General features: G+C 44.6%; 1 protein-coding gene across 6 annotated transcripts in view; it reads right to left on the bottom strand.

The window, feature by feature from the left end:
• LOC102560906 (cystathionine beta-synthase-like protein) overlaps window positions 1-27,875 on the bottom strand; it is a 53,471-nt gene that overhangs the window by 14,556 nt on the left and 11,040 nt on the right. For all 6 annotated transcript variants that reach the window (XM_019487196.2, XM_059720766.1, XM_059720765.1 and 3 more), the window contains 11 exons: window positions 20,581-20,792; window positions 18,336-18,442; window positions 17,215-17,349; window positions 13,571-13,650; window positions 10,971-11,105; window positions 9,621-9,690; window positions 7,382-7,473; window positions 2,993-3,118; window positions 2,301-2,385; window positions 1,986-2,091; window positions 1,155-1,232 (listed from right to left, as the gene is read on the bottom strand). In XM_019487196.2, the coding sequence (XP_019342741.1) occupies window positions 1,155-1,232; window positions 1,986-2,091; window positions 2,301-2,385; window positions 2,993-3,118; window positions 7,382-7,473; window positions 9,621-9,690; window positions 10,971-11,105; window positions 13,571-13,650; window positions 17,215-17,349; window positions 18,336-18,442; window positions 20,581-20,792 (1,226 nt within the window). The remainder of the gene's footprint in view (window positions 1-1,154; window positions 1,233-1,985; window positions 2,092-2,300; window positions 2,386-2,992; window positions 3,119-7,381; window positions 7,474-9,620; window positions 9,691-10,970; window positions 11,106-13,570; window positions 13,651-17,214; window positions 17,350-18,335; window positions 18,443-20,580; window positions 20,793-27,875) is intronic.

The following is a 27,875-nucleotide window of genomic DNA, read 5'->3' on the forward strand; positions in this document are numbered from 1 at the left end:
GTGGCGTTGCCAAGCACTGAGCCCAGCCCTGTCCCCTGCGAGTGGCACCAGGCTCAGTGCCTGGCCCTCAGTATAGGCACACAGGGTCCAGTATTAGTTGACCCCATATTTCTGATCCAAAGAGTTAGGAATTTTGTAAATCTGGTATATAAATCGACCTAACTTTTTGGATCAGAAAAATGGGGTTGACATATACACTATGTCGACCTACACACTGTGAAACATGGTACAAAATTTTAACTACGTAAGCACCTAGATTAAGTATGGCGCTATGTGTTCCTTAAGGCTTCTGTTCTGAATCTCCATTTCACGTGATTGTTACAATTACTCACTGTAGTTGCAGCTTGTCTCAAATTATAGCACCAATTATTTGTAATGTAGTAATACCTAGAGACCCCAGCTCAGGTCAGAGTTCTTCTATGCTAGGCACTGTACATACATATTGAAAGTGTCAAAGGTCAAGGCAAAAGGTGTGCTTGTGCCTAGTTCACCCTGTCTAGCATGGCTAAGGCCCATCATTTTCTGTATGCATACAGAGGAGTCATGTGATTAGTGTCACATCTGGCTGCCTATAACCCCCTCACCCTCCAAGCTTGAAAAATCTGGTACTTGTTTACAGATGGGTTGATTGGCGCTGGCCTTTGTCATGAGTCTGGAGCGATTTGAGTACAGTCAATTTCCTTGGCCTATCTAGGCAGCTAATACAGTTTCCTCTTTGTGTTTGTATGTGGGTTTTCCACATAGCAAATAAGAAAGAAAAATATTTAAATAAAAAATAGCAAAAAGGGATTGTAAAAACCATGCCCATTACAAAGGTCCTGGTGGTAGTAATATACTTGAAACTATTTTTAATTCTCTTGCTACTGACTAGATTTCAACTAGACAATGTCCATTTCCTGGGAAAGGATGCTTCACAATTGGAGGAGTTTTTTCCAACCATTTTCACCAAGACTTGCAAGTACCAATCCTTACCAAAAGTATAACTCAAAAGGAAATATTCAAGTGATTTAAGAAGGCTTCCTGTTCCCACAACTGTACCCAGACACCAAGTTCAGTGACAAATAAAAATAGCTAGCGAACCTTGGCAAGTTAGAGAAAAAACGGAGTAGTTAGAATAAGCTCACAAAAACTTGAGTGAATCTTACAAAACTTACCAAGGTTTGTTACTGCGGGTATCTTCTTCTTTCATGAACCCTTTCTGCGTCATCCATTTGTCACTCAGGAACTTAGACCTAGAAACCACCAAGAATCAATGAGCAAACCGGGGGTTACAAATCTACTAACAATATGCAACATCACATATGCAACATTGTAACTGTACATCGCATCCTCACACATAATGGGGTAATTGCAAACTTGTCGCCTTTAGAAAGTCAATTCTAACAATTAGGAGGAACGGAAGTAGAACATTATTAGAAAAAAGAATAGAAACCCCTAGAAAATGAAACAATAATACAAATATGTACCTTGTAATGGAGGAGTGACTGCATGAAATTGGCGTGTGCGGGCAGTTTCAATGTAATTTATAATGCGAAATGTAAGAGTACTACATAACATTACTAAAAGAAAGACTTTGGGAAGGTATTTTCCAAGGCGATAAGAGGGGAAGTTAGCAATGGAAATTAGGCCAAGAATATTACGGAGCTCCCCTATGACACTGGCTGTTTCTTCAATGTAAAGTCTTACAGTAGTCACCACAAGGCAGGGAGAATAAGGGACAGGCTTAAATATGACTTTCAAAACATTAAATGCCACTAACAATTCCCATTAAAGTAGCAAAAGAGAAAATTGGGAGTAAACCATGGGTCCCACTTTCAGAAAATGCTGTGCTCCCCACCTATATCTGACCCCAGCAAAGCTGTCAAAAGTTGTACCTAAAAGACATCTGATACTTGGGGAAATGGTCGCTGCAGCATGTACTCACACTGCTACTTCTGTGACAGTAGCCAGCATGAAACAGGAAGTAAACCAGGTCATTTCCTTACATGTAGTTCCTGACAGAGTCGGGCAAGATGACAACACAGCGCTGACCCTCCTTCAGATCCTTGGCAGCCTTCACAGCGACAGACATTGCGCTACCCGAGCTGCCACCTGCCAAAACCCAGATCATACAGTAAAAAATAAAATAAAATAAAAAATAGAAAAAAAACACTGTATATGGAAGTCATTTTTGAGACAGAAGGTAGTCAGAACTTTAATTTCAGCACTGCCCAGGTCTCCCATCACTAGCGTAAAAGATGCACATGAGGCCATCCCACTGAATTTAGAGGAAAATTTGGAGGACTAGTGCTGGCTCTTACCACACAACATTCCCTCCTCTCTGATCAGCATGCGTGCCAAGACAAAAGACTCCTCATCATTGCTCTTGTACCACTTGTCCACCACCTATAAACATGTGGTGGGGAAGGGAGTCAAAACAACATAGTTTTAATTTTTCCCCAAATAAACAGATACCGTTCAAATTATATATGTAGAAAATTCCTCGCAAACTGATCCATATATTCTAGCTCACATCGCTAAATTGCTTTTTTGCTTAGTTAACATTACTGTGTTATTTGCAGTTTTCGGTATTCTAATAGAAAGTACCTTGCCTTTTAAAAAGGCAAGCATGGAAAACACTACAAGGAAAAGCGATTGTTCTACTTTCTTCTCACTTGACTTTCCAGGAAATATACTCCTCTTTGACACTTAATGTCACTAAGGATCAAGTTGTTGGGTTTCTTTAAAGAACAGTATTAGGTTTCCAAGGAAAACTATCTGCATGGCATGTTTTCACCCAGAGCTGCAAGAAAGTGAGAGGTATGTGCACTATGTAGGCTATTTTAACCTCTGGGAGGCAGTGGGGAGGGCCTTTCATTGTGAATACACAGTTATTTAAAATTAAGGAATACTTCTCTTTCTCCCACTCTATCACTCCCACTCACAGTGCTATTTCCCGTTTATCCAAAGCCTTTTCTTCCTCAAAGCAAAAAGTAAAGAGCATCTGACTTACCGATCTATCCAGCACCGTAGGGATGAAATCATATCCAATTCCCTCCACCTCATATGTCGTCACGTCCGTCTTATTCAGTACTTCAGGCTCAGCAAGAATGGAGCCTTCGGGATCAACGCCAATGATCTGGAGAAGCGATTTCAGATTTGACTGCTGTTAGGTTATTTTCAAAATGCAGTTACATCACATCAAGTTATTCAGGCCTGACAGCTATCTCCCCAAACTGTCACACCATCCATCCAAATGCCAGCCACGCTAAGGGCAGCAGGTCTTATTTATTATTTTCTGACACTTGGCAAGTTTCCAAGGATGAACTCTCCTGCTGCTCTCAGCAACTTCTTCTATTTCAAATGCCAGCCTGCATGACACTGTATGTGAAAGGCAGTGCTCATTCTTTGCAGCTTTCATTTGCCTCCAAGGAGGCTATGGGGCAAAGAGAGCCTTGGATCCCCATTCAAATGCTAGTTCTCATTATGGTAAATACACTGCATGCCAAAAGAAGTCAGCATGTCTTTCTAGTATAACAAGGCCCTGCTTTTAGAAACTGGATACTGGCTTTAATGGGAAATGGAAAGCAGCCACCAGGAGTCATGAAGAGAGAGAGGTGGGAAGAATGTGTAACCTAGCAAGGCATGCAAAAAATTGCCACCTTACTTGAGAATTTTCACAAAAAATGGCAAATCAATAAAATTGCCCACTGTAAAACTCAGTAAGGGTATGGAGATGTATAAACATCTTTTAGAAACATCAGAAGTGTCTGGAAGATTTGCTACAGAAGAAAAGACCAGCAGTTTCCCCAATCGGTGCCACCTGTAATTGGTGATTTCATAGCTTTCATAGACATTAGGGCTGGAAGGGACCTCGGAAGATCATCGAGTCCAGCCCCCTGCCCAAAGGCAGGAAGTCAGCTGGGGTCATAGGATCCCAGCAAGATAAGCATCCAGTTTGCTCTTGAAGGTGTTCAATGTAGGCGCTTGAACCACCTCCGGTGGCAGGCTGTTCCAGACCTTGGGGGCTCGGACAGTAAAGAAATATTTCCTTATGTCCAGCCTGAAACGGTCTTGTAGTAGTTTATGACCATTCGACCTAGTCGTCATCCCTTGGGGCGCTCTGGTGAACAAACGTTCCCCCAGATACTGGTGGTCACCCCTGATAAACTTGTAGGTGGCCATCAGATCACCCCTGAGCCTGCACTTCTCCAGGCTAAAGAGCCCCAGGGCTCTCAGCCTGTCATCGTAGGGTCTGCTTCCCTGACCTCTGATCATGCACATGGCTCTTCTCTGGACTCTCTCAAGCTTCTCCACATCCTTTTTGAATTGTGGAGCCCAAAACTGGACACAGTACTCCAGCTGCGGCCTCACTAAGGCCGAGTACAGAGGGAGAATGACGTCCCGGGATTTTCTTGAGAAGCATCTATGGATGCAAGCCAGCGTTTTGGTCACTTTACTAGCTGCAGCATCGCATTGCAGGCTCATGTTCATCTTGTGGTCAATGATGACCCCCAAGTCTCTTTCTTCCATAGTGCTAGCCAACATAGCACTGCCGAGCCTATAAGGATGCTGCGGGTTTTTTTTCCCCAAGGTGGAGAACCTTGCATTTATCGGCGTTGAATACCATCAGATTCTCGTCCGCCCACTTGCTGAGCCTGTCCAGGTCAGCCTGGATCACCCGCCTGTCTTCTGGTGTGGATGCTTTGCCCCAAAGTTTGGTGTCATCGGCGAACTTGGCCAGTCCGCTTCTGACTCCAGTGTCCACATCATTAATGAAGATGTTGAACAGTATGGGTCCAAGGACAGAGCCTTGGGGGATCCCACTTGTCACAGGACACCACGATGAGTGACTTCCATCAATTACTACCCTCTGGGTCCGACCCCGGAGCCAGTTTTCCAGCCAGTGGATCATGGAGGACCCAAGGCAACAATTAGCCAGTTTCTCCAAGAGGCGATCATGGGACACCAGATCGAAGGCTTTTTTGAAGTCAAGATATATGACATCAATCTCTTCTCCCTTGTCCAGGTGATAGGTCACCTGGTCGTAGAAGGAAATGAGATTGGTCAAGCAAGACCTACCCGCAACAAACCCGTGCTGGCTATCCCTTAAGATGTTGGCGTTGGCCAGTCCATTAAGGATGACCTCTTTAATAAACTTTTCTAAGATCTTCCCCGGGATAGAAGTCAGGCTGATGGGCCTATAGTTAGCTGGATCCACTTTCCTCCCTTTCTTGAAGACAGGCACCACACTGGCCTTCTTCCAGTCTTCGGGCACTACACCAGAGCACCAAGAGTTTTCAAAGATCCATGCTAGAGGCTGGGTTATGATGCTCGCCAGCTCCTTGAGTACCCTGGGGTGAAGATTGTCAGGGCTGGCTGACTTGAAGGTCACATCCAGCTTCTCAAGATGTTCATTCGGAAAGTCAGCATTTATGGAGGGCAGGGGATCACCCTCACCTGGACTTCCCGGCCCTGTAGCGGGCATGGGCGTCCCATGGGGCTGATGAAAGACTGACGCAAAGTACCTATTTAATAGGCTGGCTTTTTCCTGGGCGTCAGTTGCCCCATCTGGTTCAGCAGGGGTCCAATGTTGCCCCTGCTTTTCCTCCGGCTCCCCACATATCTGAAAAAGGACTTTTTATTGTCCTTGATGCTCAAAGCTAGTTGGAGTTCAGTTGCAGCCTTGGCTTTCCTGGTCTGCTCCCTACAGGACCGGACCAGTGCAGAATAATCCTCCTTGGAGGTGACTCCCATCCTCCATCCTTTGTAGGCCTTTCTTTTTAGCCTCAGGAGGTCTGCTAGGTCCCTGGAGAGCCAGGGGGGCTGCTGTGCCCTCTTGCTGCCTTTCCTCCGAGATGGAATAGACTTAGTTTGTGCATTGAGGATCGCTCCCTTGAGGAGCAACCACTCTTCTTGAACTCCCCTCTCCCTGTGGTCACGGTCCCTTAGGGCCTCACCGACAAGCCTCCTGAGCTTGTCAAAGTCAGCTTTCCTGAAGTCAAGGACTTGCGTGTTGCTGACTGACTTGCCAGCTTTTCGGCGGATGGTGAAGGTGATCAGCTCATGGTCACTGTCACCCAGTTTCCCATCGATCACTAGGTCGCCGACTAGGTCCTCCCCAGTAGCCAGTACCAGGTCAAGCAGCGCTTTGCCTCTCATTGGCCCATAGACTTCTTGAGTCAGGTAGAGGTCATCCACACACGAGAGGAAGCTCTGCGACCGCTCAGATCTTGCTGAGCGATCCTCCCACGAGATGTCCAGGTAATTGAAGTCACCCATGACAACCATGGTCCTGGAGCAAGCTGCCTCAGCCAGTTCCTGGGCAAACTCCTGGTCTAGCTCAGGACTTTGGGTGGGAGGTCTGTAATAGACTCCCACCATTGTGTCCCCTGTGCCGTGTTCCCCACGGATTTTAACCCAGAGGGTCTCCAGCTGTCCACCCTGGTCGCCAATATCAGCTTGCAGGGACGTGTAGCTTTCCTTAACATAGAGAGCTACACCCCCGCCCCTTTTCTCTACACGATCCCTCCTGTACAGGGTATAGACATCTATACCCGTGGTGCAGTCATGGGTGGAGTCCCACCAGGTCTCCGTTATCCCTATGACATTGTAACTGTTTGCACTGAGCAGGAGGATGAGCTTCTCCTGCTTATTCCCCAAGCTCCTGGCATTAGTGTACAGGCAGGCAAGTGCCCCCTGGGGGGCTCCTTCCTTGCCCACAGATTTTACCAGGGCTGGGGCAGGGGTGGGCTCCCTGAAGTGCCATGATCCGCTGGCTTTGCAAGGATTGCTCAGCGGGCCAGCAGTGGCGGTAGTCCCCCCGTCCCCCAACGGGCTTAGTTTAAAGCCCGGTGGAGTAGGTCAGCCAATCTGGCTGAGAAGAGCCTCCTCCCTAGGGGAGAGAGGTAGAGGCCATCTCTTCCCAGTAGGTGGATCAACTTTCATTTCAGGAGCAAAATGTAGACTTGGGTCACAAATGAAAAGAGAATGTGGTGGCTTTGCAACTTTGTGAGCATCTTTTCACAGCTCATAACTACCGTTCAGTGATGAACAGCTCAGAGCCTCTCCCTCTCCCTCAGTAAGGCACAGTATTGAAATAACAGGAATGGCACAGGGAAGTAGTGAGAGGTTATTTCCTCCCTTGAGAAACTTGGCAAGCCACTTGCACCTAGACCAGTGGTTTTCAACCTGTGGTCCATGGACCCCATGCAGGTCTGCAAACTATGTCTAAGGGGTCCATGAAAGATGACTATGATCAATCAAAAGTATGCGAATACTCACACTTACCATTCCAAGGATTCTGCACCTCCATTCAAAATTTGTAAGGGTCAGTAAATGAAAAAAGTTTGAAAACCACTGGTCTAGAGGGTTAAGAAGATGCTTTAATTTTGCCACTTACTTTGCATTCTGGGCATTTCTCCTTCAACTTTCTGGCAATGCCAGTGATGGTTCCTCCTGTTCCAGCTCCAGCCACCAGCATGTCTACTTTTCCTGTTTAAGTAAAAGGAAACCAAATACCATAATGAAAACATCTCCTAGCATTATTGAAAATGCTTTTACAGGCCAGGAAGGGGAAGATTTATTGCTTTCTCCAATGAAAGTACAACTGGTGCAAGAAAGCTGATAATGTAAATGGCTTGTTACCTCCCTGTAGGTATATTCAAAGTCCTAATATTTTACTTTTTTCAAGCCCTACTTTGTCTAAGAGGGCCCAGTTTTATCATCAGTCTTTTGGGTGATCTTTAAGGCTCTGAGGCAGGGCTAAGGGTAGATAGGTCATATGCACCATGTTGTTTCATTATACTGTGCTGATACATATATACCTGTCCTCTAAAATGGGATAAACTGGCCATTATCAAATATAAATTAATGAATTTTAAAGGGGCCCATTGCATGGAAGTCTTTTATAAGTCAGAATAGAGAAAATAATTTCTTACTTTCATGACAACAATAATTTATTATTGCTCTTTGCTCCTCATAGCATGGCAGCTCACTTTGTAAGTGAGCTGTTTGTTCTCCAACTCATTTTAGTTCTTCATATGCATCAGCAGCATTGTTGACTAAATCCTGATTGTAGTGCTCATATTTCTGGTAATAATTTACTTGAAAAAAAATAGCACTTAATTTCCAGGCTTTTATAAAAAAGTGAATATATGCAAACCAAAACAAGGACAGACAGACAAACAGGGCCAGATTCTGATTTTACACTGAGGTAATTCCCGTGACTGACAGAATTACTGGTATATTCTCATGTAAATGAGATTAAAAAAAATGCTCCAGACTTTAAGAGACCAAGGGAACTCATCTGGACTCTCAGGCCTGTCCACATGTGGTGTGGACATTTGGTTCCCCAGGGACAACTAGCACTGGTGTACTTTGTGCCACAGCTAGGTATCCCTGGGGCAAGCCTGTGCCACGTGCACTGTGGCACACGGTAAGTTACTCTGGAGGCAGTAAGGGAGGCTGGGGCCAGCACTGGGATGGCCCCAGCAGCCTAACTGGGGTTCTTGGGGCCTCCCGGGTGGTTCTGCTGCACGAAGCTTGGTTGGCAGCCGCAGCGCAGCTCCGGGAGGCCTGGCTTCACTTTTGAGTGGTGTGCGCAGCCTGCGCATGCACTGCTCCGCTTTTTTCCCCTCTGTTTTTTTTATCCAGGGGTCAAAAAACCCCTCCGCACTGCTTCCTTGCAGCGTGAAGAACAACTGAACATGTGGTATGTGGCGCCGCAGATGTGTCTGCAGTGCCACCTACTGCATGACCACGTTCATCTGGACGCAGCCTCAGAGGCTAGTTAGCAGGGGTGACATCCCAACATGCGTAAACTGCGGAGAGCATGCACAGACAAAGCAAATAAACTCACTCCACTATTTTTAAGAGTATAACTACACTTTATCATCCAGATTGTTTTCATCAAAAAATCTAATGTAATCACATATTTTGTTATTAAGCCCAATAAACACAGAGAGAAGCTGAAACCAATAGTTTTATGGGAAAGACCAAGATACCTGATATAATGCTCCCCCTGAAGCAACAACTGACCAATAAACTTGTCATTAATACAAATCACCTATGCAAGGCAGGTATATTCCTAGGGACATCATTAGTTATGAACACCTTGTTTTGACAGAGTAAAGGCCTTTCCACAGCATCTGCTAGAGTGGAATTAAAATCATGCATCAAACCAAATAAAAAACCCAAAAAATGAATAGCCCTTTCAATGACAAAAAAAAATCCCCCAAGCATGGTTTAAGCTAAGAGGGTGTAAAGAGCCAGGGCTTTTCAAAAACTTCTTGGGTGCTCATAAACTCACTGAAAATGCTTGGTACTTTCACTCTTCTGAAAGTTTTTTTTATCATTATCACCATCTTGCTTGGCCAGCCACATTGACAGAACAGTAAAATAAAAGGCTGGGTGCAGGGGTATTATGAGATAGTTTTCACTTGACCCCACACATTTCTTCCCTAGCTAAAGGTTTGCCTAATTTCAGCTGTTTAAAAACTATCATGAACTGTACGAGAGCCAAAGCAGTTTTATGCTACCCTGCCCCCAAGAACACCTTTCTCCTAATTGGTGGTATACGTAAACAAGGATAAATCTAGAGACTAATTAAAAAAAGGAGATGATCAGAAGAATAAACATACCATCACACTGCTGCAGAATCTCCTCAGCTGTGGTGTCATAGTGGGCCAATGGGTTACTGACATTGCGGTACTGTAACAAAACACAGAGGAAAAGATCTATGGAACGATAGAACAAGTGATGAGATCAGAGTTTAAAAAGCAAAAGGAATGGCAAATAGTCTTCAAGCCCCACATTGGCAAATATTACTGTCATTAGTTTTTAAATTCGTCAAACTGTCTTGGTTCAGAATTGCCTCCTTTTAATGCATCAGTATAAGCAGGATAAGCACAGGTACTTCTAAGGTCCCAGCATTCCTTACAGCTAAGATCAATTTGCTTGTGGGCTTATTAGCTGTAAAAGTTTAAACTTTTCTACAATTCGGATATGTAGAACTGTTGATTTAAAAGAAAACACTTTTCACTGTGTAAGCCAGGCTAACTGTGTGGCTCTTTATTCCCCTCTAGTGGGTAAGCCATATGTATAAAATAGTGTTTCCCAAACTTTAATACCTGAGGTTACTTTCTACCTGGATTAAAACTAGAGGCACACTTCTCTCTTACACTTGAAAAGGTGTGTGTATCTATATATGTGCACACATGTATGCACATGTGTATATAGATATACACATACACACACGCGTGTGCGTGTGAGGGCACACATGTTTGTAAGCATGTGTGTATTTATGCATGCACACATATACACCAACCCTTTTCATTCCCCCACCCCCTAGCTTCTCCCGATGGCCCAGGGAGCAACAGAGTAGTGGAGGGGACAAGCTGGGTTGCAAAGTGTGGTTCCATTTGTGCATCCATCCGCTGGCATCAGAGCTTGCTGCTGGGAACATGGGGGAAAGGGGGAAGGAAGGTGGCACAAGGACTGCACAGGGCTGGGATGGGCACAGGAAAGATAGCAGCAGTGGCAGCAGTCTCCTGAGAAGCAGTCACAGATACCACTGGAGTAGTTGCACAGGCACAGGGTGCCAGACAGAGGAGGAGGGCATTTACCTCTTCACACAGGAAGATCTTGTAGCACTTCTATCACTCTTGCAACACTCCAGCATGCTGGTGTGGAATCACTGGTATAAAAGACAGCATCCACAAGAATTCTTGCCTCCACATACTTCCTGGACCACCATGGCAATAACATCACCTCAATACTACTAAACCATCTGTAGCAATTTAGGAGTCTGCTCCTTTTTCTGAGCTAAAGGATGCTGTAATCTTATGTCTAGGCCCAGAGGTCTTCTGTTCAGATTCCACAGAGACCTGTCTGGGCCTGGTGTTCTAGTTTCATCCATGGAGACCAGAAGAAGACATTACCAATCAATCTGTCTAGCTCATGGAGCAACTCTATTATTCAGGGCTGTATACCTGGTCTAGTATGTGAGAATTGGGAATTTCATTTTTCAGTCTCCATGCTACTCCCACATGAGATTCAGGCGAGTCAAATCTGGCAGTTGTCGGAGTCCTCACAATCTCAGCACCAAGAGCTCTCAGAACATCCACCTGAAATTAGACAGACAGTCAGCCATAAAAGTCCATCAGCACAGAGATCTTAGGGGCAGGCAGGAAAACAATAAAATTAACACAAACAGCAGTGGGATTTCTCAGGCCTCCCTTGCCTGCTGTCCCATGTCTCTACTGTTAAGCCTCTGGGGGTAAAGGACCAGATCTAAATAAAGTTTTAGGCACCAAAGGCACATCCAGATGAACAGGCATGCTCAGAGGCACATATACTTGTGCCGCTGCATTATGCCCCAGGACATCTGGCACACAGCAAATTGTCCCGAGTAGGGTAGAGGAGGCTGGGGCCAATACCTGTGCTGGCCCCAGCAGCCTTACCTTGGGTCCTGACGTCCTTTCAAGGCAACAGCAGTACTGATCCAGCCACATGGAGCCTGGCCAGCAACCAGAGTGTGGCTCTGGATGGCCAGGCTTCATTTCTGGTGGGTCATGCTGGTACTGAATTTTGGTGCCATTCTGGTGTCAAATTTTGGTGCCACTCTGCAGATTAACAACACAACAAATGGATGCAAGTGCGCTGCATACAGTGTGCAACTTAGGAGAAATACAGGTACCCAAGTTTAAATGAGTGATTCACAAAACTCCACCTACCTGCTTAGACACCTGAGAAACCATGGGTATCTCAGTTTTAACCAATAAAGGTCTAGTAATGCCCTTGCCTAAAACTGCCACCATCTTAGTTAAACTGATGCAGCACCTCATGATGAAGTCCACGTGGGATCCACGAACTAGGTGTTCCCTATGCCTCAGTGCCCTCTGGGGTTCTATAAGGAAGGACCTTATAGTGGTTGGAACATGGACCCAAGGAGTGGAAGAACTCAGTTTCAGGCCTTCTTCAGCCTGAGGGTATTCAAACCCACAGATCCCACTTCCTAGAAGAGTGCCCTATCTACAATGTTATAGGAAACCCAGGATGAGGGATACTCTTCTCCATCTCCCACCGGTCACCACAGAGAGAGGAATGCAAGATTCAGGGAAGCAGGTGGAAGAGGAAGCCTGGCTTCCTAGTCCAGGAATGAGGGCACACCCCTGGAACAGGTCAGTCTTGGGTTCCATCCTCTGCTCTCAACACTGTTCGTGTATTTTACCCAGTGGTTCTTTAGTGCAAAAGAGCATAAACGGGTCCAGAATATGAACTTGGCCCAGAACCACTTCCTCTTCTTCTGGCCATGCTTTGACTGGGACTTCAGGAGAGGGGCAGGATTGCAGACATGCTTTTCCCTTCTTCATTTCATGTGGATCAAAGTTTCCTTAAATCAAGGAAAGACCATCTTTGCTTTTTATCTGTCTGCCAATATTCCAAGGACTGAACTTAATTTTAGACCCCTCTCTCTGATCTCACCACTCAATAGGTAACGCAGTGGTAGAACGTCCTGTTCTAAACTGTTTCCATTGAATTGACCCAGAGCATCTATTCATCCTTTCTTTCCCTAAATAAACACCTTTGTATTTCTACTCACATCTGATACTGGTCTCATCAGCAGGCCTGTCACCACTCCTACATTTGGCAGTTTTACAATGACTGGCAATGTCACCTCTATATAACCAATACCTTTTCTGTTTGCAGCTGCCCACCAACCTTCCCATCAGCTCCAACAGCAAACTATACAATGCACCTTTGTCTGACCAATTACTGGCAGTACATCCATATTCAGTTTCACAACCAAGCACAGAGCATCCTCCTCCCTCATCATGATCTCTGTATGTTCAGGCAAGTTTAACCTTGTGAAGCACAAGTCATTCTGACTGACAAGCCCAGTCATAGCCAGAGGACCCACTCATAACCACTCTTTCATGACTAAGGGAGAACCAGTTTAAATTGGAACAGATCCCCGCTGCTCTAACTAGTTCTAACTAGCTGGAGCAGAATAGAAGACAGCAGTAAACCTTAGTCTGGAGAAGAAAAGACTGAGGGGGGATTTAATAGCAGCTTTCAACTACCTGAAGGGGGGTCACAAGGAGGATGAAGTTGAACTGTTCTCCATGGTGGCAGATGAGAGAAAAAGGGGCAACAGTCTTAAGCTGTAGTAAGGGAAGTTTAGGTTAGATATTAGGAAAGCTTCTCATTAGGAGGGTAGTAAAGCAAGCTACCCAGAGAGGTTGTGAAATCTCCATCCTTGGGGATTTAAGACATGGGCAGACAAAGCTTTGGCTGGGATGATCTAGTTGGGCATGGTCCTGCTTTGAGCAGGGGGCTGGACTAGACCTCCTGAGGCCCCTTCAACTCTTATTTTCTATGATTTAAAAAAAGGTGGATGTTGAGCTAGATGCAGCATCAATGTCACTGTATGGGCACTGCTATCCATGTATGCTTATATGGTTAGAGTAAATGAATATTGACTAATACGGTCTCAGTTCAAAAGTTGAAAAATGTTCTATATTCCCCTCCACACACTTCCACATTATTCTCCCCCACATTACATGTCCCCTTCTAGGTTAACACTGACCTTCTCCATGCTCATTTTTTCTGGCATCACAATGATGCAGCGGTAGCCTTTCACGGCAGCAGCCAGGGCCAGCCCAATACCTAGAAACAGGCAAAAACATACAGAGTATGTTATGAGGGATTCTGCATAGCTCCATTTTAAAGAGGACAATTCTTCTCAGACTGAGGGGGATGTTCTTGCAGCAGCCAAAAGGTTAATCAGATCTTGAAGGTACTTAGGGAATTGGATTTTTGCACTGTCAGCATGTGCTGACTCACTCCTGACCAAAGTCAGAAGCAAGTTAAGCAAATCTTAAGTAAATCTAAGTTTCCTGGACAGGTTTCTCAAAACCACTCTGGCACTGCCCCCCCATTGTTCAGAGTAAGCATGGAGGTGAACAGGAATTCATGGATTTTAAGGGCAGACAGACCATTGCAATTATCTAGCCCAGTGGAGCCCAAGCTTTTTGCCTGTAGGCCAGATGGGAGGTGCCAGGTCCATCTGCAGGTTGCATCTGGCCAGTGGACCTGATCCAATAAGCAGAGCCAGTGAGGTGGGGACTAGATCTGGCAATGGGGTGGGAGGGATGCACAGCCCAACCCTAATCCATTTGCCTGGGGGATGAGTAGGGAGTGGGCTGGTCCTAATCTGGATGCATGGGAGGAAGAGAGGAAGGGCGAAGCATCCAGGTCCCAATGCAGACATGAGGGGAGGTAGGGGGGACATGGAGGTGGGAGCAGCTCAGTCCAATGCGGATGTGTGGGTGGCAGGCCTGGCCCTGATCCTGCTGTGCAACAGTGGCCCAGGCAGGGTGAATCCAGCCACACACAACTTCTACCACTCCCCTACTGCCAAATTTTCCAACCTGTAGGGATCTCCATGGACTGGATGCCATGGCTCTGTGGGCCAGATAGGACACATGAGCAAGAAGTTGAGCACCCTGATCTAGTCTGACCTCTTGAATAACAAATGGCTAATCTCATCCAAAATTTTTGTTAAGCCCATAACCTTGGGTTAAACTGTAACTTTTAGGAAGATGTCTACAAGTACTGAACAATCTACTGCATCTCTGGATAACTTGTACCAGTAGTTGATTACACCCTCCTGTTAAACACTGTACCTCATTCCTAGCCTGAATTAATCTAGCTTTAAGCTCTGACTGTTTTCTTTCATCATGGGTTTTTCTGCTTGGAATCCCTTCCCCACTTATGTTCTTGTAGATTCTGACCAAATCTCCACTTAGTTTTCTCTAGGATCAACTAAATACATTGATCCCAAAACAGACAGCTTTTTCAGGCTCTCATTATTGGGCATGATTGCCAGATTGCAAATAATTCCTTCAATGATACTCTAAACCAGGAGCGTTAAACTCATCTGGCCCTGTGGACCAGATCTGAGGGGCCACACATTTCAAATGAGGGCTCAAGATGCATAGTAGAAGGGGTGCATGGAAGGAGAGAAACCCATTCCCATTGCTAAAGTGACTGGTTTAGTAGCTATGGGCAGAGACGTGGGGAGAAAAGCACTTCCCTGTAATAACTGCCTGATTGTCTTCATTACCTTTAATAAAACAAGGCACTTTTCAAGAAGTCCTTTACCCTGCGCCTTCTGCCCCAAAGATCTTGTGGCAGGAAGGACTACTTGATTAGGAGACCTCACTGTATAAAAGAGCAGGCCATTACTTAAAGCCTGCAGTGTCACCACATGTGAGGAGATGCGGGAGATGCAGAATACAGATTCAGACTCCTACACCTCACATATGACTCAGGCCCCTGGCAGATGTTACACTTACAATGCAATCAGTCTGTTAATCATGCCTTAAATTGTAACCCAGCCACATGTTCAGGGAATTAATGGCACCACAAAAATGGAAACCAGCTGCAAAATTAGTACACATTTTTTGTGTAATGGTTTTGTGGCTGGCTTCCATCATGTCTTAAATTGAATGTATGGCAAGGTCAGGACTGCACCAGGATCTCCAACTGGTCTTGGTGCAGTTCCTGCCAGCTGACAATGAGCTGATTGTTGGCAGGTTCTAGGACCACATGGTCCGGTTTGAGCCCTGGGGCAGTTGCTATCCAACTGATTATCAGGCACCCAGCTTTCTACTTGCTGGTGCAGGTGGAGCCTGGATCATGAAGGAAGGCTGGACAGTCACCTGGCTGGGGTCACCTGACCCCAGATGTCTTTCCTGCTCATGCAGGAGGCTGGACCCGATGATCCTTCAGGTCCCTTCCAGCTCTATGATTTTATGATTCTATGATCTCAGAGTCTGATAGCACTAGCAAGTAGGGTGCAACAGGGATCTGACCCCCAATTCTAAAATCATGCATTCTGACATGCATGTGTGGGATCAGGGATCAGATCCTATTGGCCTTTAAATGAATGTGTGCCAGCAGCTGCAGGCTGCAGTTGCAGCTCTGGAAGAGTTAGTGGCAAGAGCAGAGTGCTGCCAGGATTCAGTATTTTCTATTATGATGCTGTTTGCATGTGTCAGAGGCTCTACCCTTCATACTACTTTTCTTCCTCCTGTCCAGGGCTCTTTCCTACCTATGCTTTAGAGCTGCGTGTAATTAAATGTGGCCCAAGATACCAACTGCATTTGCAATCTGAGCAGGAGCCACCTGTGTCAGCTCTCCAAAGGGGCACCTCTGTGCTGCAAGAACTGGTTCTGCCAATTCAACAGACAATGCTCAGTTCCCAGCCAGCTCCTCAGAAGAGTGCTCTGTACTGCTGGAAGTGCTGGCATTGAGACAGGAGCCCTTGGTTAGGAATCACACTCTACTCTTCTCAAGAGGAACCATGCTGTTCTGGGCTGTTTCTGATGCAGTAGCAGCTGGAAGCCCTTGTAATGAATTAGGTTCCCCATTCATCCTAACTCTTGCCGTCCCTCTCTGCCATATCCCTTGGGTACAGGATTATTCATTTCCTGTCCTCAGCTACTGGGCAGGGTCACAATTATAGAAGCTACTACAGAGAGGAATGAACTAGTGATCTTCGTACTTCAGGACAGAAGTGGAAAATTAATTGCAGACTGTACCCATCAAACGCTCTTCCCTCAATCACTGAATAACTTCGGAATTTGGAGGGAGGGGTGGGAATTACACCTTCCTATCAGGGATCCGACGCTGGCCGCTGTCTGAACAAGATATTGGACTACTGATTTACTCATTCAGACAAACAAGTAGGAGGGATGACCTTTAGGATAGGGACATTGGATAGGACTGCAGGAGGCCTGGTTCAGCTCCTAGATCAGCCACACACTCCCTATATGGCCCTGTGAACTTGATCTGCTCCACAGGTCAGTACATGGCAGGGTGTGGAAAAGACAAACATCCATTCATAATGGTGACGCAGGCTATATGAGTTACCAGACAGGCAGGCAATGAAACTCCGATGTATGTAGAAACTGCCCCTGCAAAATCTTAATCACCTGCTTCCCAGGCACTTAGAGGAACACCACAGTATTGTATTTCCACCACATCAGACCTTGAGTTGGGAACAAAACCACTGTGATGTTGTCCCATCCTACCAAGAGAAGATTTTTTTTAGTCCTTTGAGTGACCAGACCTCTATAATCAGATACTCTCCTGCTTGTGCTGTGGAAGGCATTGGATTGTTTCCCCAACATTACTTCATAGTTTCTGGGACCTGCAAATTCCTACCTGTGTTTCCTGATGTTGGCTCAATGATAGTGTCCCCAGGCTTCAAAATCCCATCTCTCTCTGCATCTTCCACCATCCGCAGGCTGATTCGGTCCTTCACACTCCCCCCAGCATTGAAGAACTCACACTTTGCCACTAAGAACAGACACATCAAACAGATTTCTTTATTCTTTTTGAAAGAAACAAATGACAAACATTCACCAGTAGCATGACAAACAGCCTTCTTGGCTTCAAAAGGGCTGTAGCCAAAATGGTTTCTGTCTCAGTTTTAAATTCCTCCCCAGCCCAGACAAAGCACCTCTGGTGTTCTTGGCCAACTTGCAATAAATATATTGGTACATTTTTGTTAGTCACAGGAATTAGAAGCCCTGCACTGCGTCTGTTTCATCATAACCCATCAATACCTTCCTTTGTTGTCTTTTCTCTGCTTGTTGCAGTGAGGTAGAGGATCAAAAAGGATTAGGAGCCCAGATGCAGGTGAAATCAAGTGAGGGGGAGTAGGGAAATATGCTGCCATTGTATTTAATCTAGAAAGTATTTTAAAAGACTGTTCCTTCACCAGTGAAGAATTGTCCCCTATTGCACTTTTTCATCAGGTGGGAGCCTGTCCTAACAGTTAAGAAGTTTCTTAAAATGTTCTGCCTGCCTCATTTCATTTCTCCTAGTTCTAACACCTGAGACAATAGTGAATAGAAACTCTCAGGTCTCTACGATTATTGACTTTTAAACTGTACCCATGCAGCAGTCACTGTTTAACCAGGTTATACCAATGACATCTGTTCATTTCAAGCTTTCCTTAAAAAGTCAGTTCTCCCAGCCCTTTTAACATTTCTTGTTTCCCTTTGACTTAAAACCCTGGACCTCCCGCTGGTTAAGCTCATGGCAACCATGAATATTAAAGTGGGTTGACAGGTTCATTTAAAATGTGGGGGGAGAAGGGTGGTGTTTAATTAAAATACACATTTTGTACCGTAATTTCCATGCTTGATGGAGTTCGGGTGAGTTTTTTAAGCTTTTATTTTTGTCAATTTTTCAGAAGAACAACAACAGCTACCTTTAGCAAATGCTGTTATGTGGGATTACCCACAGACTTAACAGTTGTATCTGCAGCCTGTACTCACAGAGCTCACACTTCAGTCCAAACTGCTTTCCAATCTTGTTGATCCTCACCATGGGTGTATCACCAATTTTCTCCAGGATGTTCGGCAGGATGTTTGGTGTTTTTGACCTAACACACACACACACACACACACACACAAGCATGGTTCTTGACAATGACAACAAGCAGGTCATACAATAGCACTAGATGCAATTCACTCCTTTCACTACTTCATTGTTTTCAATGTACTTTTTAAAACCTATTAAAGTTTAGAAAGGCCAGAAAACCCCTGATCCAGAACCTGTGGGATAATTGACCATCAGTCAGGTGTCATGGATAGACTAAAATATGTTGCATTTACTTCAAGCATCATCGTTACAAACCACTTCACCAAATGAATGGATGAATAAACAATTTACATTGTTTACCTGATTACGACAACTGCTTCACCAGGTTACTTAAAATGAGTTAATTTTGGTTCAGCTTCTCTGAACAAGAGCTTGACAGTAACTGAGTGATTACATATTGTTGTGAATATTTTTTAAAGAATAGAAAGAGGTCTAATTTATTAAAGTTGGTTAAGAACAGAGTTTTCCAGCTTGGAAGAAACAGGTCCTAGTTTTAAGAATATTTTACTTAAGACTATTTCACTCCAGAGTGGTCACTGGAGGAAGAGCATAAATAGTACTCAATGAAATGGCCAGAACCTAGCCTCCCACCTCACAGGGAAGCATCTTAACTACCAACCTGAGGAGTTATGCTCACTTTTACTCCCTCTTTCTGACTCAATGAACCTTGAACATTTTTCTGCACAGACACACATCTTCACCACGGTGCGTGACAAGTACCCCCACCTAGATTAGCCTGTAGCCTGATGGTTACATCCCTTTTGGGAGAGGGAGCTTGGGGAGAGATGCAAATTGGAAACATCTCAGGCTGAGGAGGTATTTAATCACAGGTCTCCCACCTCCCCGGCAAGTGGTCTAGCTCCCTCACCACAACACCACCCGTTTCTCCTCTTGTAGTGCTTTTAAAATAAAGCAGTTGCAACTGTATTTTTTTTAGAGAGCCCCATCCTGTCAGATGTGCACTGACCCTGCCCAAGACTGGGTCCCTCAGGCTGGATACTTAGGGCATCTTTACACATATTCGGGGCAGGAGGGGGTGGGGGGGGGTGCTTTAATTAAAGTGGCTCTTGGAGTTGTTCTAATTAAAGTGCCCACAGTGTCTCGTGTATTCAGTGTCCTGTTCTTCAAAATCACAGTGGGGGCGTTTTAACTAAAGCTCTTCGACAAGCTTTAATACACCCCAGATGCCATTTTGAAGCACAGGGATGCTGAATACATGACACACGAAAGCTGCTGGAGTGTACTAATTAGCGCACTCCAGCAGACTTGAGTCTGCTCTGACATGCTGTAATTACAATGTGTCGGAGCAGAATCCCTGCATGTCTATAGGATCCCTTAGTTCCTGGATCCTGACCATGCTTAGACATTAGATAGGTACCAAGCGGTTGAGATTTGACCAGTTCTGGGTATACACAGGCACACACTGAGAGAACATTAAGGCAATAATTTAAGATGCTCAGTGAGTTCAGGTGCCACCAGTTGGGTGGCAGCTGAGCAGCAGTTTTATGGATCATGATGTTGGAGTTGTCTATATTCTGCTTAAATCCTGCTCAAGCAGGGCACCCAAGTTCTTAACTACATCTAGCCTCAGATTCCTGGTCATCTTATTAATGTTCTGTCTGCAATTGCTTTTAAGCTAGCAGTGTGTAGGTAAGAGGAAAGAGAATGTGTAATCATGACAGAATGAAGGAGTTAGGAAGAGAAACAACATATAAACCTTCAAGACACAAGAACTGGGTCACAGCAGGATCACCCGCTGGAGGCATCATCTTACTCAGCAACAGTGCTAGCTAGAATGATCCATGTCCTCCTGAACAGCTGCCTTGTTTAAATCAAACAAAATTCAGAGTTTGGGAAACAGAGAGTGAAGTCCTGAAGACTCATTGGGAGTTTACTACTAGCTTCAGCAATGCCAGGATATCACCCAGAGCATCTGCACCAGTATAAATTATTTAAAAAAACACTAATTAACTAAACTGATGCAAACCCATCCTATAACACAAACTAAGTTTAAACTGTTATCACTTTGGTTTGAACCAGCTAACTAAAGCTACTTTTAGTTAATCCTATGGAATTCTTGGAGGGGACCAGCTTCTGGTTAACAAAAGCAGACAGAGCAGAAACGGTGGTATTACTTACAAAGTTGAATGATAATGAGGGGATTCTGAAAAGGGCTTCCCCAGTTTCCAGGTACACTTGCTAGGTGTGTCAGGTCGGATCCACTTCCTTTCTTTCTCCCCGGTGTTACAGGGCTCCTTCTCCAGTCCTCCATTCTGCACACAACTGGCAGACAAGTGAGGGCAAGAATTTGTGTCCATCTCAAGTTTGGGAGGGACAGAAGGCATCGGATCCTTCAAAGAGAAAAAAGAGCCTGCCATTACTCACCCTTACCAAAAACTATTTGCTGGTCAACGGCAAATATAATTCAAGTCCACAACAGTGTCAAATCATTGGTGTTGCTGCTGCTGTCACTATTATTATTACACAGCCCTACACACTGGCATTTCTTCTTCTTTTGCAGCTTAATTAACCCTTGCCTGGAATTTCACCCTGTAGATATGTAATACTCACATGATACATATGGCAGATTACTTAATTCAGTCACTGGCACTAAATCCCAATGGGATACATAAAGTGATATATTATTATAGAAGCAACCCTATATGATGGTGGTGCCAAGTTACACTATGTCCTGCTACTGTCTTGCCAACATTAAGCAAAATAAAACTTATGCTTCCTGGAACCTGTAGCTCTCCTTAGACACATCATGGATTTATAAAGTGGCATGATGATACTTTTAGTTTTGTTTACAATTTCCTTCTTAAAAATCCCTAATATTGTTTGCCTTTCTGATGGCTGCTGAACACTGAGCTGATGTTTTTAGTGAGCTGTCCACAATGACTCCCAGATCTCTTTCCTAGATGGTAATAGCTAATGTAGAACCCAACACAACACAGGTATACTTTGGGTTATTTTTGCCCAGGTGTATCACTTCACACTTATCTACATTGAATTTCATCTAACATTTAGTTGTTCATTTGCTCAATCATGCTTAATTCCTCGCAGTCCACGTTGGTTTTTACCACTTTGAATAATTTCGTGTCATTGGCAAATATAGCCACCTCACTATTCATCCCCTTTTCCAGATCAATTTTGAAAATGTTAAACAGCACTGGTCCCAACACGCATCCCTGGGGGACCCTGCTGTTTACTTCTTTCCATGCTGAAAACTGACCATTTATACTCAATGTTTGCTTTCTTTGAGCCAATCTCTAATCCACGAGTGGACATTCCCTGTAATCCCCCGACTCCCTAATTTGGGTAACAACCTCTGATAGGGGACCTTTTTTAGAAGTCCAAATATAATATATCAACTGGATTGCTCTGATCCACCTGCTTACGGACACCCTCAGAGAACTCTAGGAATTTGGTGAGGTATGATTTCCCTTTGACAAAGCCATGTTATGTTCTCTAGCAAGTCATGTTCATCCATGTGCTGAACAATTCTATTTTTTATTTTTGTTTCTACCAGTTTTCCAAACCAGAAGTTAGGTTCACTGGCCTGTAATTCCCTGCAACCCCACTAGAGCCTTTTTTAAAACCGGCAACCCTCCAGTCCTCTGGTACTGTTTTTAGTGATAGGTTATATACTACAGTTAGGAGTTCAGCAATTCTTGAACTAAAATCCTTCAGAACCCTAGGGTGAATGCCATCAAGTCCTGGTGATTTTCTGTTCTTTAGTTTATCAGTTCCTCTGCAACCTCATCTATTGAGACCTCAATTTGGGTCACCTCTACTAACTTGTCCTTAGCATCTTCCACAATTAACACAGATGCAAAGAATGCATTTAGTTTCTCAGAAATAGCTCCGTCATCCTTTAATGCCCCTTTTACACCTTGAACATCCAATAGCCCAGCTGACTCCTCTGGCTTTGGTTTCTAAAGTACTTAAAGAATTTTTTATTATCACCTTTTGTGTCTCTAGCAAATTTCTCCTCAAATTCTCTCAGCTTGTCTTATTCCAGTTTTACATTTGATTTGCCAGAGTTTGTGCTTTTCCCCCCGCCCCTCATTAGGATTTTACTTCAACTTCTTGAAAAAAGCATGTTTTCTGCTTATTACCTCTACAACTCTGCCATTAAACCATGCTGGCTTTCTTTTGGTCCACTTTCCGTTTTGTTTTGTTTTTGATTTGCAGTAAGCATTTCCTCTGCACAACAAATATGGTGTCTGTAAGCAGTTCCCATGCTGCTTGCAAGTTCCTCACCTCCTTAGGGACCCCTTTTAACTTCTCACTTCCTCATTTTGGTGAAGTCTCCCTTTTTAAAGTCACAGATGACTGTGGTCAATTTTCTTCTCATCTCCCCTCCTACATGGACCCAACTGCATTGTGGTCACGGTTGCTGAGCAGCTCAGTAACCTTTTGCACCAAATCCTGAGCATTGCTTAGGACTAGGTCAAAAATGGCCTTTTCTCTTATACGTTCCAGGACTAACAGCTCTAGTAGAAGTTCTTTATAACTCAAGAAATGTGGTTTCTGTATCCTGGCTTGATATTAGATTGACCCAGTCTATTTGTGGCTGGTTGAAGTTCCCCATTATTGCTGTGTTTTCTGCTGTTGCAGCCTCTCTCATCTCCCTAGCATTTTTTGTTCACTACTGCTATCCCAGTATGTTTCTAGATGGACTTTTTTTCTATTTTAACTCAGGATTTCTATCCACAAAGATTGTATGGTACCTCTCTTATGAGTTGAAAAATCTACCCTATTCAATTTGATGCAGTCTTTGATGTAGAGTGCAACTCCTTTGATGTGGAGTACGACCTACTCCATCATAGCTGTATAATTTGCATCCTGGTATTAAAGCATGCCATGGATTTTCCTCATTCCACCATGTTTCAGAGATACCCATTATGTCAATATCATTATTTACTGCTAAGCATTCGAGTTCCCCCACCTTTGATCTGAGACTTCTAGCATTGGTATAAAAGCATGTTAACCATCGCATATTAACCAATTACTTCCAATGTCTGGTCAGTGCAATGGCAGGACAGGAATCTCATCTCCTTTGCTTTTACCTATGGCATATTGCAAGGGATTCTTATGTTTATGGTTTGTGCCAGGTAGTAGAGTTGGATATTTGAGTGGTCAATAAAAACATTATCAATTAACTGGTCAAATAATGTGTTAAAACAGTAAAGAGAGAAACTTTAATCTTCACTTGGTTAGATACTTAGGCTGTTACAAAAATCATATTAGTTGTTATTTAAGAAATAATGGAACTGAATTCTAAAAAAAAATGAAATTAATTATTATAGCTTGGAATGTTAGGCAAGTACAAATCTGAATGGTATTCAATAATGAACAGTTCTCTACTTTGGCTCTTACCCTGGACACCCAGGGTCAGCTCAAACAATTTAAAATTAAAAAAGAAAATAAATTAAAGCACATATAACAACTATAATGCACCAAATCCAGTTTTTAAATGTAGGTAGGCTAAGTAGGCAACAAGCCAACTCTTCAAGCATCTTGCTGTTTGAATCTTCCTGTTTCTGTTTGGAGATTAATGCAGGCATGGCAGATGGCAAGTAGGAGAAACATTTCTATGCTGCTGGTTTGGGCTTTTCCTTCAGCACAGAGTAGGTCCTGTAGCTCCATATGGCTTAAGATTGGGACAGGGCAGCAGCATAATTAGGGGTGGGTGAACAAGGTGCCAACTTAGGAGGGGTGCCAGAATGGTCTCCCAGCACTTCAGTGTCTACTCCAGAAAAAAAAAAAAAATGGCTCTTGCATAGACACTGCACTGCTACCGTAACAGCAGTTGTTGGGGTGGGCAGACTATGCTGTGGCTGCAGCAGCTGGGGGCTGTTTGAGTCTCTGGCCTAGGTAAGTCTCCTGAGTTTCCTCTCCAACACCCACCATCTCTTCTCCCAGCTCTCAGAACACCTTCCTGAGCATCTCCTCCCACGCTTCCCTGCCCATGTCTTTACAGTCGTCTCCCCGCTCTCCTGCAGGGCTTACCCGGACTGCATGGGTGACTGACTGGTACCTCCTGGCTCTGGGGGGCACCAGCTGCTGATCACCAATGGGGGAGGTCCCCCAGCAGCCAATAGCTGACCTAGGGGAAGTGTGTGTGTGTGTGGGGGGGGGGTGTCCAGCAGGGGCCAATAGCCACCGGCAGCAAAAATGCCAGCACTTATTGTAGGGGAGGAGGGGCAGCACTGGCCAGCGCTCCCCATGCTGGAGTGCAAACCCTGCTCATCACACCTTTGACAAGGTGGGGGAAGGATAGGAAAAGGCTGAAAAAACTCAGGAAAGAGGAACAAGGTGGGGAGGGGTACCTGCTCCTAAATGGGGTGTATTTGTATCTCTTGACTCTTGTCCCCAATGAAATGGAATAATTGATCAACTGACAGGATGGTCGGGACAAGCGTTTACAATGGGACTGTCCCAGCAAAAGCAGAAGCTTTGGTCACCCTATTCATGGAATATTTAACAATATTTGACCATAAGCGAATAATAGGCAGTCAGTTGACAATATCTGACTGATCCATTGACTGGCCTTCCAGCCATTGCCTGGCTTTCCAGCCCTACCTGGCAGGGGAAACACGATGTATCTGGGTCCATGAAGGCAGTTTTCCTTGAGCAGTTTTCTTCAAGCATGCTTTTCTGGCGTGGTTTAGTACCCACCGAGGTTTTGGGGCTTTAAGGTTTTGGGGCCCACTTTATGGAAATGGAAGGCCATATGGCTGAGGGCACGTGAAACTAGGGGGCATCTGAACCCCAAACCTCCAGGCTTGGGCCTGCACATAAGATGCCTGCCAAAGACCTTGGAAACATATGAAGTCCCAGCTGGGGGTAGAAGATGTTTGCCAGCTGTAGGGCCACTAATGGTTCTGGACTGAGTCATGGATTTGGATTGATTTGGCTTGGAACATGAAAAATGTCCTTAAAAAAAATATATATATCTTGGGAGTAGGGAATGAGGATTTAAAGTGGCAATTTTGATAAACCCTTGGTTCAATGGTAACTGCTGAATGCAGAAGACCAGACTCAATGGCCTGAGAGACCTCCTTCAGCCCTTTGTTTCCCCCTTCCCCTGCGGGTCAGAGGCTGAGACTTGTAGGGGGCAGAGCTGTGCAGCTGGCCCTGCCAGCAGCGGAGGGAGTGGAGGAACCCCTCCAGTGTGGGGCCCCTCCTAGCTGGGTAGACCCCAACTTGGGGGGAACCTGGGGCCAGGCGGGGGGGGGGGGGGCAGCTCTGGAGACCACTGTGGAATGGAGACCATTCTGGCACCCCTCCTAAGTTGGCACCTTGTTCACCCACCCCTAATTATGCTGGGCTGAAAAGAGGAGGCAGGATGCAGGGCTAGGGAGCAAAGGCTTTGCTGCCTCAGCTCTGTGACAGCCTGGAGGCAGGACCAGCTTAGCTCAGCTGAGCTGGAACACAGGAGTATAGGCAGAGATTAGCCTGCCCATTAGCAAAGGAGGGGGAGATAAGCTGCAAAGCATCCTGGGATGCTGGGGGACTGCATCCTAACTTCAGTTGGGAGGGAATCTGATACACAAGTTTGATAGACCACTTTAACCTAAACTGCTTAAATCTGATACTACATCCACCCTAGTCTATTTTTAATGGTGTTCTGCCATTTTGAAGCCAGTCTAAGTGCACTGAACTTCTGTTCTGTTCCAGGTCTGGACCAGTTTCCGACCACTTATACCAGTTTATACACAATGTTTGTCTCTAGCCAAATGGTTCTTCTCAGTCTCTTCAGCAAGGTAATGAGGGAAATGGGTCTGAGCATATGGAAAATTTTTCAAAACAAATGAAAACTCGCACACAAATTCAAACCAAGCCCCTACCTGAAGTTCTTTCACTACACCACACAGGATAGTAAACACGGGCAGGTTCTCATGGAGGGTTTTACAGAGGTTTACAAGAGGGTTTTTTCCCACTAAATACATTTCCTGAAATACTCACTCACTGTCTAATGTCTCACTAATGAGGAATATTCCACAGAGATGGTTAAAACAGGTCTTTAGATAAAGTTGTGTCTAAAAAAGCCCCAGTGAAATGGCTTTAAAAAATGAGGGGTAAGATTTTTTTGTGGATGATCTCTTTTATTGGATTGACCACGTGGTTAGGATAGACCCAAGGAACAGACTTGAGGAAGGGTATTATGATACCTGAAAACTTACCTATGTCTATTCCAACCATGCAGTTAGTCCAATAAAAGAGATCATCCACAAACATTTTTGCCTCATGCACATTTCCTGGACTATCATGGCTACAGCATCACTTCAACACTTCAGAAAATACAGTTCATTTTCTAACTACCTTACATGGAAATTGACACTAAGCATTCCCCTTGCTTGAAAGATTATGAATCGTTAAAGATTCTGTCAAAAATTATTATAAATTCACTGCATTAGATGGACGTCATAGTTTGCCTTTTGCTCTGGAAGCTGTTTTCTAGAGCTGTGCTAAAACCAGAACTTCAAACTTCTTGAAATTGTTACTGGATGGAGAAATCTAAATTCTCTTCCCTTGTATGAGCTTAGTTCCATGTCAGAGCCAATACTAGAAGGCATCCGTTTTCTAGTAATGGTTAGGGTGGAGCTAAATTCTTGCAAGGGCTGATTTTGTGATAAAGCAGCTAAAGAGGCAAAATTACTCAATAACTGATCTTGTTACATGTTGGAGCCACCTTGGCCCCAAGCCAGCCTAAAATTTGAACATCACTCTGATGTGGGTCCAAGCACTACTGCTTCATATTACTTACGCTGTTTTCATGCCTAAGGTGCCCAACTCGTATTCCAGCTCTTCATTTTTGCTCTCACCTCAATTAGCCTGCTTGAAGGTCTGTAGCATGTTCAAGATATGTACCCCAACAATAAAACATCTGTGTTCATTAATTTGTTCCCACTGTCTCAATGAAAGCATTTTAAGTCCACATCTAGACCAAGTTCTATCCCGATTAACCCATGAAGCCCCACTGATTTTGGTGCACAGCAGAATTTGGTGCTTTTGAATGAAGTAAATCAACTGCTAGACAAACTACAGTTATGGATGAGGGGCAAAGCACTCTACAAAAGTGGTTACAATAGGTCTCGGGGCAAGCTGTGCTTAACAAAAAGGTCCTTTACCTAAGCTTTGTTTCATTTACCTTCTCGCTTTGCATCTTAACAAGATTGCCAAGTCTTCTGCTAACATTATGCTCAAGCTTAACAGCCTTTCCCCTTTAGGTCTTAGAGATTCATTTCATTTTCATTGAACTATAGCCCTCGGGCTATAGCTGCTGCTGCTGTAAGCAATGCTGGCATAGTTACGTCAGTAGTGCCTCCTATCACAGACATGTTGTCTGAAGTAGGAATGCATTTTCAGCTGGCGGCAAGTTACGAGACCACCATGAACAGCATTAGCTAAGCCACGTCTAC

Source organism: Alligator mississippiensis, chromosome 1 (assembly GCF_030867095.1).
Source record: "Alligator mississippiensis isolate rAllMis1 chromosome 1, rAllMis1, whole genome shotgun sequence".
NCBI classification, from domain to species: Eukaryota; Metazoa; Chordata; order Crocodylia; family Alligatoridae; genus Alligator; species Alligator mississippiensis.